We start from the raw sequence: 20258 nt of genomic DNA, 5'->3' as shown, positions 1-20258 counted from the left end.
TTAATATTTCTATCCTAGGTGATGATAACAAAATAAAAGATTTATAAATTTTTTAAATATTCATGTTATAGTGACTATCCCAATCCCATTTAAGAGGCCCAATTAAATAAGAGGCTTAAGAGTTAATTAGTGGCTTCGAGACTTTTTAAGAGTATGATATTTTGAGTTCTGTTTGAGATTAGGATGTTATGAGTTTAATTTTTTATTATATTGTAAATTTATTTTTATTTTTTAGATTTATTTTATAAACTTACTAATATCTGGGTTCTTTCATTAAATAGTTTTACAATATATATATATATATATAAAAGTAATCAAATATTTTTTTTCAAAATAATACAAATTTTATGATTCTGACAAATCCCATAAATTTTAGGCATCTTAAAGCAAGAGAGCATGATTAAAACTGAAATTAATTATATTAAGCAAGAAGCTGATGCCATAGACATCTCATGAGTCTCTTGTGAATTCTCACTAAATTCGTTAACGATAAAGTTAATTTGTTAGTGAATATGGATTGTTTTCATTCACTTATTTATATCAATAATTAATAAGAAGCTTATACATGTGACACGATAGATACTTAATTCTTGATAATAATTTCTCAAATTAAAGACAAGTGTAACATCTCATTATATATGTCATCTCAAATTAGGGGAAGTTGATGATTTCCTATTACAGTGATTAATAATAATGACATAAAACCATGCTAGGTGGTTGCGCCAAAAGATGGAAACTCTACCTTAGCTTGCCTACCGCTCATCATCACATCATTATCAATATATATATATATATATATATATATGAAATCATCCATCCCCATGTACCCTCCCTCCTTCCAACACACACAATTATATCTCCTATGACTATGGATGCAAATGGCTACGATAAACTTTATTTATATATTTATATTAATTAAATTTTAAGTAATATTTGTATTTACACCTGAAATTTAAACTTATTTTATTTCAAAATAAATTAATTAATACCCATTAAAAACCCATTTACATCCTTATCCATGAGCATCATCAATGGAACAATAGGGCTAACTTCAGGACATTTATGATTTTAGACAAAAAGTTACTTTGGTGGCAGTTCAGTAATATAAATAAATATTAAAATTTATTTCTTAACTTATTTAATTATGTAAATAAATAAATAAATGAAGAGTTTACAGTCAACTCTTACAAATTAAAAAATCATTAATTTTTTTTAATACCTAGATCAATGTAAATTCCTTAAACGAAATTTTGGCAATCTAAAAAATTATTTTATCAAATTGTCTTTCTAAAATAATTGTACTTTTTATCTTTTTTCTGTTGCATTACTTGTTTACATCTCATTATTTATTGCATAATATTAAAAAATAATTTATAAATTTAAGGAGTTAGAAGGCTTCTCGCATAAATGATACTTCACTATTTATTATCTAATATTAAAAAACAATCTGTGGACTTGAGTAGTTAAATAAAATAAATAGAATATAAATTTAAATAAAAAATATTATAAAATAAAATTTTAAAAAATAAAAAACTTTACATTTCTAAGCTTTTTTTTTTTTTCTTTTATAAAATTCCATTTTTCCAATTTTATCAGATGTCCCTAAGGACGAATATAATTGTTACACAAATGGTGAGAGCAACTCATTTAATGTGTGGCCACTCCCGGTTTAAGAATATGTATGATCTTAATTAAGAGTTATTTTGGTGTTATTTTAATAATATAAATAAATATTAAAAATTATTTTAAAAAATTTCTTTACTTTTTAAGATGCAAAATTATTAATTAAAATTTTAAATTTAATTTAAAAATTATTTTTTTAATTGACAATATAGACAAAAAAAATAATTAAAAATATAAGAATTGAATAAACAAAAAATATAAAGAGCCCATAGTCAGGTTTTGCAAATCAAAAAGTCATTGATTTAATTTTTGTAATGCCCAAATCAGTGTGGATTCTTTAGATGAAATTTTTACTATTTAAAAAATTATTTTATCAAACTATCCTCCTAAAATAATGTAATTTCTTACCTTTATTTTTCGTTGCATTATTAATTTATACATCACTATTTATTGTTTAGCATTAAAAAATAATCTTTAAAGTTAGAGAGTTGGGTGGCCTCATCGTCTAAATGATACCTTACTATTTATTACCTAACATTAAAAAATGATTATTTAGAGAGTTAGAGTGTTTTCTCATCCAAATGAAATAACAAAATAAATAAAATATTAATTTAAATAAAGATGATCATTAAATAAAATCAGTAATTTTATATATCAAAAATTATTTTTTTAAATAATGAATGATTAGAATTAGTGATTTTGCATTTTCTAATTCATCGCTGGAAAATTTAGGAAGAAAACGCAACTCAAAACTACAGTACTCCCACCAGAGCCAAAAGGCTCTTTGTGAAAGCTGGTAGGGGCAGAAGCGTTCAAGCGTACATGCATGCATGCATGTAGTTGCAGTAAACAAATATACAATTATTATATATATATATATATATAAATATATGCATGCATGTGAGAATGAATATATATATATATATATATATATATATATAAGAGAAGGTTCAGTGGTAAATCGACGACACAGTGATTAAAGGGACTTCACATTCGGCACACCCCCAATGAGCCACTCTGCTCAAAGGGAGCCTGCCACTGGACTGCCCAAGGAATCAGATAAAAAGTTGTGAGCTTTTTGTGATCATAAATTATTTAATGGGGTAGTTCTCTTTTTAATTATTGCTATAATTAAAATTCAGTATAAATTATATTTATATGTCGAAATAATTGGGGAGAGTGGCTTTTTGTTTTTTTATTTATTTATTTATTTTTAGTATGTGCCAAGTGAAAACTAGAAGTTCATTTGATAGTTTAATCAAGATTAATTAATTAGTGAATTAGAGAATAGGAATCTGATAAAGAATACTAAATATCCTACAATGCGGTCGGCCATGGAAAGTAGGTGGCCCGACAAAACCTGCGTGACCTCACATGGACGAAGAGGGTTGCTTGTATCGTATGCATGTACATGCCTCATTTTCTCTCTTCAAACCTAGCCCACCCCACCCATATATGTGTTTTTTTTCTTCCTCTATAAAAAAAATAAATAAAAAATTTAAAACAGTGTCATCAAATCATAATAACTTATTACATTTTTAAATTTGAGGTTAAATAAATTATTATTATATTATTATTATTAAAAATTTAAGACCATTATTGTGGTAGATTTTTTTAACATCGATCCTCAACAAAATTTAATTCTATTAACAGCTCCACTTCAATCCTCAATTAAAATAATTACACAAAATCACAAATTTAAATTTAAAAATCTTACAAAATTACAATTTGGCAAAGGTCATTTTGATATTTTGTTAGGAAAAAACCCCGTTCATGGGCCCACTTGTTCACCGCAGAGAATAGATTGGGCCACGTGTAAAGGTTTTTTGAGTCTATCCCACCCAAAGAATAAACAATCTCTTCTCTATTTTTGTTTTCACCCCCAAATCTTTACAAAATTGCACTGTTATTTACACAGTGGCTGCACAAGTTTCAGACCCCTGTAGCAAAACCTTCTTCGACCTCATCTTTCTTCAAAGGCATCTCTGCCCAAAAACTCAACAAATCTTAATGATTTTTCTTTCAAAAATTGTAATCTAATTAAAATCCTAAATCGTACTAGTTTTCTTTCAAAAATTACAACCCAAAAACCCCCCACCTTCCACAGCTAGCAACCTGCAGATTCGAAGTTCCACTGGTGGAGGATCTTCTTGAACTGACGGGCCGGCACGGCAGCGACATCATCAAGCGGCTGACCTGCAACTGATGCATTTGGCGAGCTTTAATTAAGTAACTCCCCTTCATTCTGCAGTGGTTGAATTCTCTTTCTCCAATTTCGTTCCGTACGTGTTTATAATAATTAATGATTAATATACATTAAAATGAATCTCAAGTATATATTTAATAGTTAATACTTTTGATGATATTCAAGTACCGACTTATTCGTTGGACGTTGTTAGACCTTGACCCACAAGACAGGCTATTATAGTTGGGTCTTGCTTGACTTCTGTGCTCCACAAGGGAGGGCTTTGTACAAATAAATTGAGAGGTTTTCGTGAATAATTGAATGCTGTTAATTTGGAATGGAAATTCTTACTTCGATTAGAATTATTGTCAGGAATCTAGTGATTTAACTCGAGTTTTGATAAATTCATTCTCTTAAATCTTAAAAAAGTACTGGTTTGTGATGAGGATAATCTTATCTCTCTGAATTTTTTTAGGATAATTATTTCTAAATGTTGTCCAGCATGGAGACATATATAATTCTAAGATAGAATTATTTTTTTTGCATGGCTATATAAAAAGAAGAAGATGTCTCATTTGGGAGTAAATATTTATTATCAATATCAAATCTAACCTGTCTTTAACTTTTTTTTGCCTTCTTTTCTATTACTCCATGCATGCCTTATTTAAATATCAAAATAATTTTCCCAATCAATTCCAGAACAAATATCTCACCGTTTCTCTTTTGCTGTCTATCAACTATATAATATATATTGGGAACAAGTTAATTTCTTGCCATCTCATATATTTTCTTTTTGTAAATATATCAGTGATAGAATTTTTGTATCATCGTCTTACTGTTGTGAGAGCCATGAAAAGAGTAAGAATTCGAACAAATTATATGCACATGTACACTTGAGGGTTACAATATATATAATCCTTCTAATTTCTTATTCTCTCTCCCTTTTACAATCTTTTTTACACAGTTAATAGAATCATGAATTTCAATATAGTCGTCTGTTTTTTTTTTTCCTGTTTCCTCTTTCACACAAACCCACGTACATAAGCCATATATATATGCCGTAACTGGTGCTTTAGCATGAGAAGATTTTAGATTTGGAAGAAGCAAGCAAACGGTAGTTCTCGGTTTTTACGAAAGCTGGTTTTGATAGAGATAGTGGATCGAAATGGACGTACGCGGAAGTCGATCGATCGGCTATATATTGTGAGCGAGGCAGCGGCGTTGCTGGCTAAGCATAATTAAGACGAGTGGTTTTCCTTCCAAAATCTGGACTGGAGGCCAAGCTAGACTAGTGGTTCTTCAAAATTAACGTTGGCCCACTCTCTTCTCTGCAATGCATAAGTGGGGGCCATAAACCAAGTTTAACCAAGTCTTTTCCATTTCATGGAAATAATTATAGATAAACATTCCATGGAACTAGCTAGTGTTCTTAATTACCTTTTTCGTCCTCCAATTTTATTATCTGTTTTAGATTTAGACCCCCCCTTGTGCAAATTAAATAGAATCTTGTGGGTGCTAATTCAACCATGTCCAATTGGACATTTCAAAAGCAGTAATTTTGTACGCCAACTGTACGTAGTAAATTTGTGTGCAGATATATGCATCAGACTTGGTTTCTAATTTGTCAAATGAATAATGCAATGCAATTGGGACACCCCTCCCTCCCATCCATGCACCTTATAATAAAACTTTTTTTTTTTTTATCATCTTTACACGTAGTGTTACTTCTATAAATTGTGATAATAGATAGATACCGCATATGAAATTTAACAAGGAAATCAACCGCATAAAAAGTTTTGATTTTCCTATTCAATTTTTCAATTTAAATGGGTCGGGTTGATACCCAATTTGCCTTCCAAATTAATTGTGAAGGATTGTAATGCTTTGTTAATTATATATATATATATATAAAAGTAGTAGTGTGACATTAATTAAAAGAAGTTGTCGGCTAAAGAAATAAAATATGTTTATTGAAGTAATATGTTACGTTAGGAAACGCCATGGTTTATGATGGCATGTGGAAAATCTCCGGCTTTTCCGGGTAGTGGCCTAAGCGACCCGCTAATGAAATTCCTTTTTTTCTTTCACCAAATTCTTAATTTATTGGTCAAACGTGGCAGTAATATTACGTAATCTGTAATCATAGATTATTTTTAAATATCTATGATTACAGTAATATAACTGGTCAACGACGTCGTTTTGCCCATTTCTTGAATTTATCGCCAGATTTATAATTGTTAGATTTAATAATTAATTTGGAAAGGGAAATAGGATAAAATTTATTTAAACTTTATCAAAACAAACATATAAATGAGGTTAATTAAGATTGCATTTACATTTTTAATCATGCTACATTTTTACAAATAATTTCATAACATGAATTGATAATAATAATAATAATAATAATAATCTTCTATGTTATTCAATCTCTTATTTATAAAAAAAGATATAAAGTCTTAATATGACTATATACCACTAGCTAACTACATAAAATTTTAGCTTGTTATATAAATAATTGTAATTTTTCTTAATATTTTTAAATCCTTTTCTATTGGTGGATTCATAAATTTATTAATTAATCTTATAACTGACGTAAGATAATAAGAGTCATTATAAAATATTTTAATCTTCAAGTAATTCATAGATAACTAACACACCACACGGATCTTCGTTGAATAGGCTGAATAGACTGCGTTCCTTCTATTCAAACCAATTTTTTTCTTTCTTTTTTTACCGCAAAAAGAGAAGGAATTATTTCCCACTTCTATTTATTTGTTCAGCTTCCACGCTCCAAAATTAAGCCTTAAATAAGGAGGTGGTGGGGGGTGAAACAATAATGTCTGCTTAGAGCAAAGCACGCCTCATTATTTGTATCTAATTTTAATCTCTCTCTCTCTCTCTCTCTCTCTCTGTGTCTCTCTCCCCCCCCCCCCCCCCCCCCCACCTCTCTCTCTCTCTCTCTCCCCCTGCAGTCCATTTGATGTCGGCCTGTTGTTAGCTGTTTGCGAGTAATAATTAATACTACCTTTCCTACGAAGCACCCTCTCACACACGAAACATTGTCGTTAGATTTTCCGGCTCTCTCCACCGGCGATCTCACCGCCTCCGCCTCTGTCACGTTTTCCCCGACCACTTCGAATTCGGCGGCTAGAGACTCCGCGTTTAGTTCAAGCCGGAAAAGCAATTTTGATGGAAGCAAATTCAAGTCGCCGGTTCTTGAAGTAGAGATTCGAAGATTACCGGAGCAGAACTAGCGGCTTCATGCATTTGAGGCGGAGAGTTTTCGTCGGCTTCAGATTTCGTTAATTTCTTGCTTCAGTTCAATGTCCAATGGGCGGCACCTTTACTTCTGAAAGGAAAGGCAATTGAAGAAGGCTAGGCCTGAGCTTGAAATTTGTCAGTATGAAGACTCCATCAAATGGTTATCATCTGGAAAGCACCAGAGATGGTGTGTCATTTACCTTTACTTTTTTCTCTTTTCATTGATTGACCGAGCTATCTTATTGAGATAATATACCTCTGCTTTTGACCTTCTTATACGGTTATATAATATTAATTAGCCTGTTCAGTCCTATTGAATTAGGTGAAGCATCATTATCTTTGCATACTGTGATGAGGTGATTGTTAAATATCTAATTTTAAGTCATTCCTAGGTTTAATATACCGGTACAAGTTTGTGTCCACGAGCAACCTTTTCTACTTCAAAAATTAAATTGGATCTGTTACGATAACTTTTACATCGTCAGCTGAATATTGTTGAGGAACAAGATATCGTGGAGAAAAAAGGGGGCCAAGATAATAGTTGCTCTAATTTCAATTTCCTCAAAGATGCTCTCTCCCCTCAAATATGCTGGTTTCTTATCGAGTCCAGTTTCTGCTTGAATCTCTGCATTTTTCACCCCAGCTAAGCATTTTTCTGTGTTAATTTAACAGTAATATGATTATCTTTGGTTGGAGCATTGAACTTGTAAAACCTATTATTTTCCTTGAACAAAAAAGCAAACAAGCAAAGAGGAATGCTTCCTTCTACGAGATCCAAGCTAAATTTGATTAAGCACCTTTGAAAGTATTCGTTTAATTCTGTATAAAAGCTACACTTGGTAAGGCTGGAAAAATGCAGCTGTTAGGCATATGATTCCTTTACATGGTTTGAGCTGTGTTTTTTCAACTTTATTTTGTTTTCCATTGAAAGTCCATAGATGGCATTCAGCATGCGTTACTGCAGATTTTTGATAATTATGGCTATTATATTGCAATGGTTGATTGTACTTGTGAGTGCCAATTTTTTATTGACAAGCGAAGAAAATATGATGTGGCTTCTAATAGAAACCAAAGAAAGACCAAAAGCTTATTTGCAATTAAGCTCAAATGTTTTTTTTCCATATTGGTGGATGAGATGAAAATGCAGAAATCAGTGAGAGTGAAAATCAGTTTTTATCTTTTCCAATAAGAAGAGTGAATGCCTTAGAAAAGAAGGGAGATTGTGGTTTTGTTGAGGAATGCACATCCAAATGGAAGCAACAATCCGATCTGTTTAATCCTCTTATTATGGTTTTAACATTTAATAATGGGTAAGCTGCTGAAGTTTTAGGTGATTTGGTAACTGCGGTTATGTTTTTCTTTTTACCCAACAACTTTAGTTTCAATGTAAAAGACTACTTTCTAGGATACTACTTTTCTGGTTCTGAATGGTCTTGTCTGGCCCTGACTGGCCATTCACTCTTCCTGTCACAGTCTTGATAGTCCCTTTATGAGGAAGTGTTAGTGGACTACTTGAGGCTAGTCTGATTCAGAGTATAGAAATTGCCTCGCATTTGGCCTCTTTTACTTATCACCAAGAAAGGTTGCTCCTATCAAAAAGGTTAATCTTGAACCAAGGATTAAGAACATATTCTTGAACTTAAAGTACTTCCATGTATGGCGGTTCAAGATTAAGAAGATATCGTTTGAACTTAATGGACTTCTGTGTATGGACCTTCGATTTGATTCATCCAACTTTACATAGATTTTTGGCTTTCACCATTTATTCTATTTTCTTGACTTTACAGGGGAAAGGAAGCTTATTAATTCAGAATTGTGGCATGCTTGTGCGGGACCACTTGTTTCTTTGCCTCCTGTTGGGAGTCTTGTGGTATACTTCCCTCAAGGTCACAGTGAGCAAGTATGTTGTTATATCTTTTGATCATTATAAAAGATTTAAAATTGGGTTTGTACATCCGCTGACAATTAGAATTCTCAGGTTGCAGCGTCAATGCAAAAGAAGACTGATGGTGTACCAAGCTACCCTAACCTTCCTTCCAAGTTGACATGCATGCTCCACAATGTCACTTTACATGTATGAGAACTTCTATTGTTATGCAAATCTGCTTTCGACAAGCATTTTCCTACAACAATAATGATGACATATTAAGCTGTTGATTACATAATTCTAGCTCACCAATTTAGAACTATTTTCATGTTTGAAAGAAAATCCATTTGTTAATTGGATAAAAAATGCATCTGTAATTCTTTTGTCCCAAAATATTAAAATAAAAATTCTAATAATTTTCTTTGTTACCTTCTTTTTTTTTTTTGTCTTACTTAGAACAAACATGTGTAAATTGTTTGGTGGTTAATTTAGATGGATGGTTCACTATATGAGTTGTAGTAAAGATGCACGTCATTTTTGAGGATCTGAGAATAGACTCATTTAAAAGTCTAATTGATCTGCGGAATTGGTAAGTGGAGTTTTCTATTTTGACCAGGCTGATCCAGAAAGTGATGAGGTCTATGCACAGATGACTCTTCAACCTGTAAACAAAGTAGGTTGGCCAATTATATTACTCAGCTGTTTTTCTTGTAATGTCGTTTTTCTTTCTTTTTCCCTTTTCTTATTTTCTTTTTCTTGGGGAGGAGGGGAGGTGGTTTGGTTACGTCAGCCTTTTTAAAATATTCTTGGAATATGTTACAGTTTGATCAGGAAGCACTCCTCATATCTGATATGGGCCTGAAGCAAAGTAGGCAGCCTGCAGAATTTTTCTGCAAAACTCTTACAGCTAGTGACACAAGCACTCATGGTGGATTTTCTGTACCTCGTCGAGCTGCTGAGAAAATCTTCCCGCCTCTAGTATGTGCAGAAATTTCATACTTTAATTTGAAACTACAAAATGTAATTATTTTTTTGGTGCACTGGGTTTTCTCTTCCATTGCTTACCAGGAAATTGTGGTAGGATTTTTCAATGCAACCCCCTGCTCAGGAGCTTGGAGCTAAAGATTTGCATGACCAGACATGGACATTCCGACATATTTACCGAGGTAATCCTCCTTTAAAATCTTTCATTTCCCCCTCCTTTCTCATTGTGCTATCCTGTTCTCATATTTTATTGATCTTCACTAAATCCTTCCTAGAAACATATATCTGTGAAGTTCTCTGTTAGATGAGTACTGCCTTCTACCAATTCTAAGCTAGGATTGGTTACTTGCTCAGTTCTGATATTACTCCCATTGAAAAAGATAATATAGGGATCTGTTGTTGCTTTGCTTACAAGGTCTCTTTGGTAAGTAAATCTACTGTTCCGCTTGGTATAGGATAGGAAACCGGACCGGAGATGGATGAACCAACTCTTGGTGGTGCCTTTGATGAGTTGAAGATATCAATACGTGTTCTGTAATTGTTTTAATAGAATTATTTGTCATAAGGTAAGGGAGTTTGTTAGAGCCTTATGGAGACATTGGAAGACAGTCTATGCTTATTCCTCGCAGCAACTTTGAGTGAGAAAGTTTATGTGATAGGTGTTAAAAGGGTTTTGGTAACCAGAATGATGCATTATGACTCCATCTTCATATTTTCAGGTCAACCAAAAAGGCACCTGTTGACTACAGGTTGGAGTGTCTTTGTTAGCTCTAAACGACTCTCTGCTGGTGACTCTGTCCTTTTCATAAGGTATGAGAAAGATGATTGAGAAAATGGGATTATGGCTCTATATTACTACTCTTGTTGAGCTTAGAAAATCTGATTGCATGTAGAGATGAGAAATCACAGCTTCTACTGGGAATAAGGCGTGCTAATAGGCAGCAACCGGCCCTTTCCTCATCAGTCATATCCAGTGACAGCATGCACATTGGGATTCTTGCTGCAGCAGCTCATGCTGCAGCAAATAACAGTCCATTTAGTATATTTTATAACCCAAGGTATTACAGTAGCAAATCTTACTTGCTATTTTCATAATCTGATTAAGTTTGCATAGCTTTTCAGATAGTGTTAAAAAATATTATTTTTATTTAACAGGGCCAGCCCTTCTGAATTTGTGATTCCTCTAGCCAAGTATAATAAAGCAATGTATACTCAAGTTTCACTGGGCATGCGGTTTAGGATGATGTTTGAAACTGAAGATTCAGGAGTGCGTAGATACATGGGGACGATCACGGGTATCAGCGATCTGGATGCAGTGCGGTGGAAAAATTCACAATGGCGCAATCTTCAGGTACTGTTTGTTTACTTGATGAGACTAAAATGCTTGGACTCAGTATTTTGTGATGCTAGATGAACGTTGTGCACAGTAATTTGGCACTCATGAAATCTCTTTAACATGTATAGCCCAGCTTTTGTGGCCAAACAATCAACATTTTTTTTGTTGGCAGGTTGGTTGGGATGAATCAACTGCTGGGGAACGTCCCAGTCGAGTTTCAATTTGGGAGATTGAGCCTGTTGTAACTCCTTTCTACATTTGCCCACCTCCATTTTTTAGACCCAAGTTTCCCAAGCAACCAGGATTTCCAGGTAAGCTAAAGTACTTAGCTATATCCTATAACATGTGATGTGTCTGAAATAAAGCAACCTTTTCTTATGGGAACAGGCAGTCTCCATGATTGAGATTTATGTTGCTTGAACTTAAAAGAGAGATTCCAAAGAAAGATACTCCTTTTGTATCGTATAATCTTTGACAGCTCACTCTCCAAAGAAAGATACTCCTTTTGTATCATATGGTCTTTGACAGCCACTGGCCACTAATCTATTCAGTTCTTGTCTCCTCCAGAACTGGTGGCCTGATTTTGCGCCCTGTATGATAGAATCAACAGCTTATGGCTTTGCTCTTTGCTCAAACAGGGCACAAGCAATGGGCCCTATGTTGTGTAAGGGCTGTGAATATGGCCCCTTCTGCTAAGTTGGAGCTGGGGAACTTCCACAGATTCTATTTTAGTGGTACAGAGTGAGATCCTATTGTCCTACTTTAAGTTGATTTCCCTGTCGTAGTGTTTAGATATTTGTATTCTGGTATCATTCACAATTCTCCTAATCTATGTTCCAATGGTATTCTGGTGCCATTGACAATTTTCTTGGTCTTTATTCCAATGGTATCTGATACCATTAGCAATTCTCCAGTTTGGCCACTAGATTCCTCCAGGCTGTGGCAATATCTGAATCAACTGTTGTTGAACAATTATCCCTGATTTTGGATCAATTTTTTTCTCTGTTCCTAGCAACTGCTTATTTCTCCGGAATTACAAGACTCCCCAAGCTTCACTGACAACACCCCAGCATGGCTCCACCTTTGTTTCACCTGTTCAGACCTTCTAGTTTGAGAAGTGGGGATTTGTTGTTGGGGGGGTTAGAGATAAGATTAGAGAGATTATTGTTAGGGGAGACCAATTATCCCATAATTTGCTCCCTAACTTGGCTCTCCTCTCTTCCACAATTTTCTCCTTAATTGTTTTATTAGCTTGTGTATATATTGACATCACTGATTGTAACAAAATAGATATAGAAGACAATACAATCTCTCTATTGCGTTTCTTTAATTCTAACAATTCTGATGTCTAATACATGGGTTATCAATTGGATCAATATAATGGTACTCCTGCTTTATTTGAGAGTTAAACAAGAACCTGCAAGTTGATTTTCTGGTTTATTTATTTATTTACGTGTATGTGTTGAAGGGAGCAGAACCATGTTCATGGTTGGAATGTCTTGCTTGTTGGATGCAAGTATTGGGTTGATAGCTAGCACCATATACTTGGAAGTAAATCCATAACAGGGAATGTTGATTACAATGGTTGCCCCTGATGCTTACAAGCTCATTTTCTTGTGCACTGCCTTTCCATTTAGTGATGGAACTTCTCTGTATTACTGGTTCTAGCTTTTAATGTCAGTAGTCTACCTAAGCGAACCTTGGTTGTAGTGGTAAAGTTAGTCCTTTGTGATTGAAAGGTCATGGGTTCTAGTTGTGGAAGGCTGCGTATAAATACGATTTTCCCCTAACCTCACAAAGTAGGGAACCTTCTACATTGGGGATGCCTTTCTTGGTCCACCCACCAAAGCACGTGGGCTGTACATAGAGATTGAGTACACAAGTAAATTCTAGTAAATTTCTTACTAGATTTTTGTTCCCCTGGATGAAAATCCACCAAGAGCAGTCGAATGAAATGTAATGGTCAGATGGTGCAGAACTAATTTTTTTGTCTCTAAGCATAGAAGCCTAGCATGTATTGCATTTTTTATCTACCTTCATTCCTTATTTTACTTACTCAAAAAGTTATTGCACAGATGATAACTCTGACATGGACGCTATATTCAAGAGAGGAATGGCCTGCCTTGATAACTTTGGTATGAAAGACTCCTCAAGCTCAATCTTCCCTGGCTTAAATTTAGTCCAGTGGATGAGCATGCAACAGAATAATCGGTTTCCAGCTTCTCAATCAGGATTCTTCCCACCTATTGGTTCTTCGATCTCTTTGCAAAATAACCTTACCCCTGATGACCCCTCCAAGTTGTTGAACTTTCAAGCCCCTGCTCTTTCTACAGCAAGTATCCAGTTCAATAAAGCAAATCAACAAATTGGTCAACCCTCTCACCCGTCTCTGGCGTGGCCGCCCCAGCAGCAGCAACTGCTGCTGCAACAACTGTTGCAGTCTTCCGTCAATTCACAGCAGCAGCTACTACACCAACAACCGCAGCAGCTACAGCAACAACACAACCCGCCGCAGCTACAGCAACAACACAACCCACAACAGCAGTCGCCGCCGCTGCCACAGCAGCAGCAACAGCAACAACAGATACTACAATCTGCTCTGGTAAACAACAGTATAATTACCTCGAAGGGCCTTAACCAGATGCCAAACCAGAATTTACAGCAACCAGTCATACATGCTCAACCTCAGCAGCAACAATTACTGACAGGGAATGCCCCTTCCCAACAAAGCATCCCTGCCATAAATAGGAATTCTTTTCAGCTGACACCCTTGCCACAGGACTTGCAGTATCAACAACCAATCGAACAATCTGAACTCCTGCAAGGGACCCAACGGCAGCAGGCACAGTTACAACAGACCCCTCTACAATCATTGCAATCTAGCCTGTCACAGAGTCCAAAAGGCCAAAATACACTGCAGCAGAGCCTTTCAGATCAGCATCTTCAACTACAGCTGCTACAAAAATTGCAGCAGCAGCAACAACGACAACAACAGCAACAGCAATTGTTATCCTCAGTAAGTCCTCGTCTGGAGCCTCAGCTACCACAGCAACAACAGTCTCATAATCAAAGCCGGCAATTGCAACAGCTGCCTTTGTCACAAAACCAACAGCAGCAAATCAGTGGTAACAGTTTCTCGACATCAACACTCATGCAATCACCTCAATTTACTGTGAATCAACTTCTTGGCCAGCACAAACCAATTAGGGCCCATTCTGGTCTTACTGACGGGGAGGCTCCATCATGTTCAACCTCCCCCTCAACAAACAATTGTCAGGTTTCCTCATCTAATTTACTTGGCCGGAACCAACAGAATCCATCCATATTGCTGCGAGATTCTGTGGTTGATCCTGCTAGTAACCTGGTTAAAGAGCTCCAAAGCAAGCCTGAAATTCAAATTAAAAATGAGTTGCACGGCTTGAAAGGACCTGAACAACCAAAATATAGTGGTCCTGTTACAGATCAATTAGATGCTTCCTCATCTGCAACTTCATATTGCTTGGATGCTAGTGCCATCCAACAGAATTTCTCACTCCCTGGACCTTTTCTGGATGGAGATGTTCAGGGGCAGTCCAGGAACAGTATTCCTTTCTCGCCCAATGTGGATGGTTTCACACCTGATGCCTTATTATCGAGGGGTTTTGATTCTGGAAAAGACATTCAGAACTTGCTTTCTAATTATGGTGGCACGGGAAGGGATATTGAGACAGAGTTGTCCACTGCTGGAATTAGTTCGCAGTCATTTGGGGTGCCAAACATACCTTTCAAGACAGGGTGTTCCCCTGATGTTGGAATCGGCGATGCTGGTGCTTTAAGCGGCGGGTTGTGGGGTAACCAAACTCAAAGGATGCGAACATACACAAAGGTCTGTTGACCATTTGTATACTTAAAATCGCTTACATATCAAGAAAGGAAAGATAACTAATAGTGTGTGCAATGGTATATAATATATCCCCTAATCCTTTTTGTTTTGCTTAAATGAGGTCGTAACACTAGTTTGATCTTTATGAAGGTTCAAAAACGTGGCTCGGTAGGAAGAAGTATTGATGTCACTCGTTACAAAGGCTATGATGAGCTCAAGCATGATTTGGCCCGCCTGTTTGGGATTGAAGGACAACTGGAAGATTCACAGCGAACAGAGTGGAAACTTGTTTATGTAGATCACGAAAATGACATCCTGCTTGTTGGGGACGATCCTTGGGAGTAAGTCATACATAGATTCTCCACTAAATCGTTGTATTCTCTTTTCCTAGTTACTTTCTCAAAGCCCACTCTCTCTCTGCTTCCAGGGAGTTTGTGACTTGTGTTCAGAGCATAAAGATACTTTCAGCTGCTGAGGTGCAGCAATTGAGTTTGGATGGAGATCTCGGTCACATGCCCGTTCCAAAACAAGCATGCAGTGGGACTGACAGCGGCAATGCTTGGAGAGCACATTATGATGATAATTCAGCCACCTCTTTTAACAGATGAATAGTTCTTGTTTCAGAAACCCATTCTTACATAGTCTAAATTCAGGAGTTAAAAAGTGCTCCTCCTTTCAGCATGAAGCTTTATATCGTAGTTCTACGGATGTGCCTCTTCAATCACCAGAAATATATTGAAAGTCTCCATCCCGGTGAGGCAATTATCGGAACCAAAACGATTCTGTTCGAAGTTCGAGAGATGCAATCATTCTTGCTGTCCCACACTAACTGCATTCCATTGCTGCAAAGCTGATCTCCATGTGATTGCTTGGCACCAGTTGCTAATGCAAAGAATAGTTTGAATTTATGTTGGTCGAGAAACTTGCCAGTCATTTTCAACTTTTATCCCCATCTGTTAACCAATGTGAGTTAGAATATGAACATGGAATTAGAGATTTAGAATGTTGTAACATCTTCCTTGTTTTAGGTTAAGACATTCCTCCGTTTTGCCCAGGCTTAAGCAGCCATTTGGGAAAAATCATGTTTTGGCTTGTAAGTACACAATCACACTATCTCTGAGATTGATGTTGCTGTTGTATTAGCCAGTATGTATATTAGCCAGTATATATCCTTAGTATTGTATCTTCCAATGTGAAATATTAACACCAATCCTTCTCATTTTAATATTCCAAGTTGTTCTTTGTACATAGCAGATTGAATGGGGACCCAACTGTTCTAATTACAATTATCTTCTGATTATGCATGTGGCTTTCCCCCCAGGACCAGGAGTTCAGAAGACAATAATATCCATCTTTGAATGAAACTGTACCTCATCTTGTTCTTGGGCTGGAAAAGCAGGATGAGCCTAGCCTAACAATGCGTTTGGGAGAGAGGAAGGAATGAAAACAGATGGAATGGAAGAGATAACAACAATAATAACGGAATGAAATCCATCCCTTTTTCCTTCCCAAATTACGAAAAAATGGGTAGAAACCTTATTTTGTATTTTGAAAGCATTAATAATGATAACTCCTTTTTGATAAATAAAATATAATATTTATAGTTATTTTAAAAAGTTAAAATTTACTCCTAACTTAAATCACACTATCTTACCACAATGATAAACATACCAGCATAGTTGAATTTGTTGGTCTGCAGAGATAAAAAAAAAACTGAATCAACCAACAAATTCGGCTGATTTAAACATTATCCTTCCATAAAGGAGTACAATGACCATACATCATGATGTTTAATATATTTTCATTGCATCTATTTCCATTACATTCTCTAACCTTTTCAAACCATAAAAAAAAGTACTTCCTGTTCAATTCAATTACCTGCCGAAGTTTAAGCAGAACAAGGCTGGCTTGCCTGCCTAAATTGTCCAATCCCGCAGCATCTAGGAGCAATCCATTTATAGCTTTTGGCTAAGTTAAAAAAAGTTAAGAGGCAAAAATGAGATATGACTAGGAACACCTCAAGGAATTCCACAAACAAGTTTTAAGCTTATAACTTAGAATGCAACAGTCACAACTGGATTTAAACCCATTTGCTGCAGTTCGTGCATAAAGTGCTATTACATCAATGAGCTCTCTCATTTCCCAAAACTGGGGTGCTTTAGATCTTTGGTGTGGGTGAGAAAGTAGACGCATAAAAGCCCCACGAAAACGAAACAATCTAAGAAAGCACTGCCATCACTTCTGATGCCCTAAGAGCTATGTATTCCGAACCATCGGCACCCTTGAAATCATTCCCCGCGTACTTTGAGTACAACACTGTGTTCCCGGAAGCGACAGATGGCGGCTTTCTCTTACCTTCCTCATCCAGGGGTCCTGGTCCGACAGCAACCACCTGTTTCAAACAGAATCAGAAGATCGGGAAAGGGAAGCCGCTTCCACTGTAACTGTCATAGCGGGCAAATAACACATGCTAAACCTTGATGAGGTTAAAAGAAAAGGGTTCTTACCGTGCCAATGGATGGTTTCTCCTTGGTTGCCTCTGTTAGCAACAAGCCACCAGCAGTTTTATCCTCAACCTCGGCCACCTATTTTTGAATTTTAGTACAATTGGGTTACTAACTCCACACAATATGATTGTACAAAGAAATAGATATTCTTATAAACATAATATAGACTCCGGTGAACCACTAGAAAAAGAGGAACCATGAGAACGAAAAACTAAATAAAGGAGGGAGCTTTGTCAACTCCATATCTTCAATTCTAATGCAAATTAGTCCAGTTGTTGATGCTGTGCCAAGTTTGGGGAAGATCCCAAACTCCACCACATTTTGATATTAATCTTGCAGCTAGATTCTTGACTGCAACTCCTTTAATAGAAAAGGGAATGAAATCAGATAATAACAAACCTTAATCAAGACTCTATCGTTCAACGGCTTCATATCCTTGATATCATCTGTCTCCAAAATACCAACAATGTCATCCTCCTTTAGTATAAGATGTTTTGATCCACTGAATTCCACCTCAGTCCCTGCATACTTGGAGTACACAATTCGGGAACCAGTCTGCACCAAAGAGCATATAATAGATCACCAAAACATGGAATGGGGACATCGGAAATAAAAATAACAAAGACAATTACCTTCACACTAATTTCCACTTTGTTCTTCCCAATTGCCTTACCCTCGCCAAAAGCAACAACCTCACCTCCTTGTGGCTTTGTCTGTGCTGATGATGGAAGTAAGATGCCACCTACAGTCTTCTCCTCTGCAGTCTTAATCTTCACCAACACTCTATCACCCAATGGCTTGAGTGTAGTGAACTGAAGAACCCCACAACCAACATAGCATGGAACCAAAATGACACCAATGGGAGATTTAGTTCAGTGCAAGCACAAGTCTGAGGAATACCAAACTAATGTACAGGCAGAAACAATTACTAGCAGATACTGTATCTCAATTACAATCGACATGAAGGGGAGAAACGAGAATGACAGGATATGAAGGCTGAAAATAGTCAAATTTACAATTTAAAGTCCATAATGAAACCACAATTTGCCAATGTCAAACTCACATAAGACAGAGGGCATAGCTCGAGATTTTTGATAATAAAGCAAGAAGCTAGCAGTTGCTAACTCGTAGTTGAAGAGGAGACAATTACTATGTCAGTCTAAAAGAATCAACAATTAAAATAACAAAACAACATCATTTATTCACTTGCAAAACTACGGTCATTAAACTAATAACTGAGACAAGAACTCCGCTCAGCTCCTTTCCCCTCCCAAATAAGAACAGAATCAAGACATGATTCATTCATAAGACCAAAATATCCACAAACACCCTCTAGGAACCAGGATTTGTGAAGGAAATTCTAGAGCATACGAACTTCTTTTTATTGATAGCAAGCCCAAACATTGGATAATGGTAAAGGCGAATCCCGCGCACAAGACTCTGCATTGCGGGCTTTGGGGAAGGTAAGGCGCATGCAGTCTTGCCCCTGCTTAGAAAGAGGCTTAAATGTGACTTCCAAGTCACAGTTTTGCAATCTTAACCGTTGCGCCGAGGCTCACCTTCGAACCCAAAAATTGGATCTTTTGGCAAATATCTATTTACTCTCTTTTTTAATTTTCTAATCCAACCAAAAAATAAATAAATCCAACTTCAATCAATCCCTTTATTCTGTTTTCCAATCCATTCCTTCGCCAGCTCATAAACATAGCCCAACCAAGGCTCCATGTCCCTTCTCAAAAAACAGAACCTTTTCTATAACAGCAACACTTCATACCATATAGCATAATTCATCAATCAGATAAAAAGATAACTCATCCAAGCGAAATCCCATCAAGTACAACCAAAGCAAAAGAAGAGATTCCAAACCTTGGGGGCAACCGTGGTGGCAGCTTTAACAACAAGGCGGCCGCGGAAGGACCCGAGGCTGAGCCCTCCTTTCCTCATACCAACCAACGGAACACTCACAGTTGAAGGCTTCAATCCCTCAAACGACGGCAAGCGCCTTGCGGAAATTGACGGCGCCGTCAGCTGAGTTGTCGCCATTCCTGAAGCAAAACCCTAACTGCAAAGCCCACAAAAAACAAAACTACCATTGGATTGCCACACGCCTGGTATACACATACAAATTCGCAAGCAACAAGACAACGTACCTTCAGATTTGAAAGAATCGAGTGACCAAAGCGGGAATGCGCGCAGAAGAAGATAATGCAAAACCCTAGCAAGTTCGGCAGGGCAAGGAAAGGAAGAAGGATAGGTTTTATAAAAGAGATAAAGAGGGTTCTAGAAATTGGTAGCAAAGCTTTGCTTGGATGACTGAGAGAGAGAGAGAGAGAGAGAGAGAGAGAACAATTTACCTGTGCAAGTAGGGTAGGGTGTTGTCGTTTACCACGGCGGTGGGTAGCTACCGGCTCTGTTACGGCTAGGGCTACGGCTACAAACCCAGCCCAACCATGAATTGGGTTTGGACCGGCCCAATCGGATAACGGGCTGTTTTCGTTAAAATCCTGTTCTCCCCAATCTATCTTCAACGGGTCCTTATTACCGTATTGATGATGATATATCCCGGGATCGGGACAGGCCCAAGGTTCCCAATCCAATTTTATTTATTTATATTAACAGATTTTTGTTATATT

General features: G+C 36.4%; 2 protein-coding genes across 2 annotated transcripts; one reads left to right on the top strand and one right to left on the bottom strand.

Annotated features, from left to right (window-relative positions):
* Nucleotides 1-6742: 6742 nt before the first annotated feature.
* On the top strand, nucleotides 6743-16343 carry LOC127794960 (auxin response factor 19-like). The gene is made up of 13 exons (XM_052326303.1): nucleotides 6743-7256; nucleotides 8857-8969; nucleotides 9048-9143; nucleotides 9553-9609; nucleotides 9759-9914; nucleotides 10018-10102; nucleotides 10640-10730; nucleotides 10814-10978; nucleotides 11076-11271; nucleotides 11429-11567; nucleotides 13332-15121; nucleotides 15269-15459; nucleotides 15546-16343. The coding sequence occupies exons 1-13, from the start codon at nucleotides 7211-7213 to the stop codon at nucleotides 15724-15726; spliced, it is 3306 nt and encodes a 1101-aa protein (XP_052182263.1). The 5' UTR covers nucleotides 6743-7210; the 3' UTR covers nucleotides 15727-16343.
* An 801-nt stretch (nucleotides 16344-17144) lies between these two features.
* On the bottom strand, nucleotides 17145-19944 carry LOC127795912 (20 kDa chaperonin, chloroplastic). The gene is made up of 6 exons (XM_052327891.1): nucleotides 19776-19944; nucleotides 19492-19687; nucleotides 18258-18437; nucleotides 18025-18180; nucleotides 17626-17703; nucleotides 17145-17510 (listed from the first exon to the last, which is right to left on the bottom strand). Exons 2-6 carry the CDS (start codon nucleotides 19666-19668, stop codon nucleotides 17337-17339), a joined length of 765 nt encoding a protein of 254 aa, XP_052183851.1. The 5' UTR covers nucleotides 19669-19687; nucleotides 19776-19944; the 3' UTR covers nucleotides 17145-17336.
* Nucleotides 19945-20258: the final 314 nt, after the last annotated feature.

Source organism: Diospyros lotus, chromosome 2 (genome assembly GCF_014633365.1).
Source record: "Diospyros lotus cultivar Yz01 chromosome 2, ASM1463336v1, whole genome shotgun sequence".
Lineage (NCBI taxonomy): Eukaryota > Viridiplantae > Streptophyta > Magnoliopsida > Ericales > Ebenaceae > Diospyros > Diospyros lotus.
Note: the sequence above shows the minus strand (reverse complement) of the source record. Positions and strands in the feature narration are given on the sequence as shown.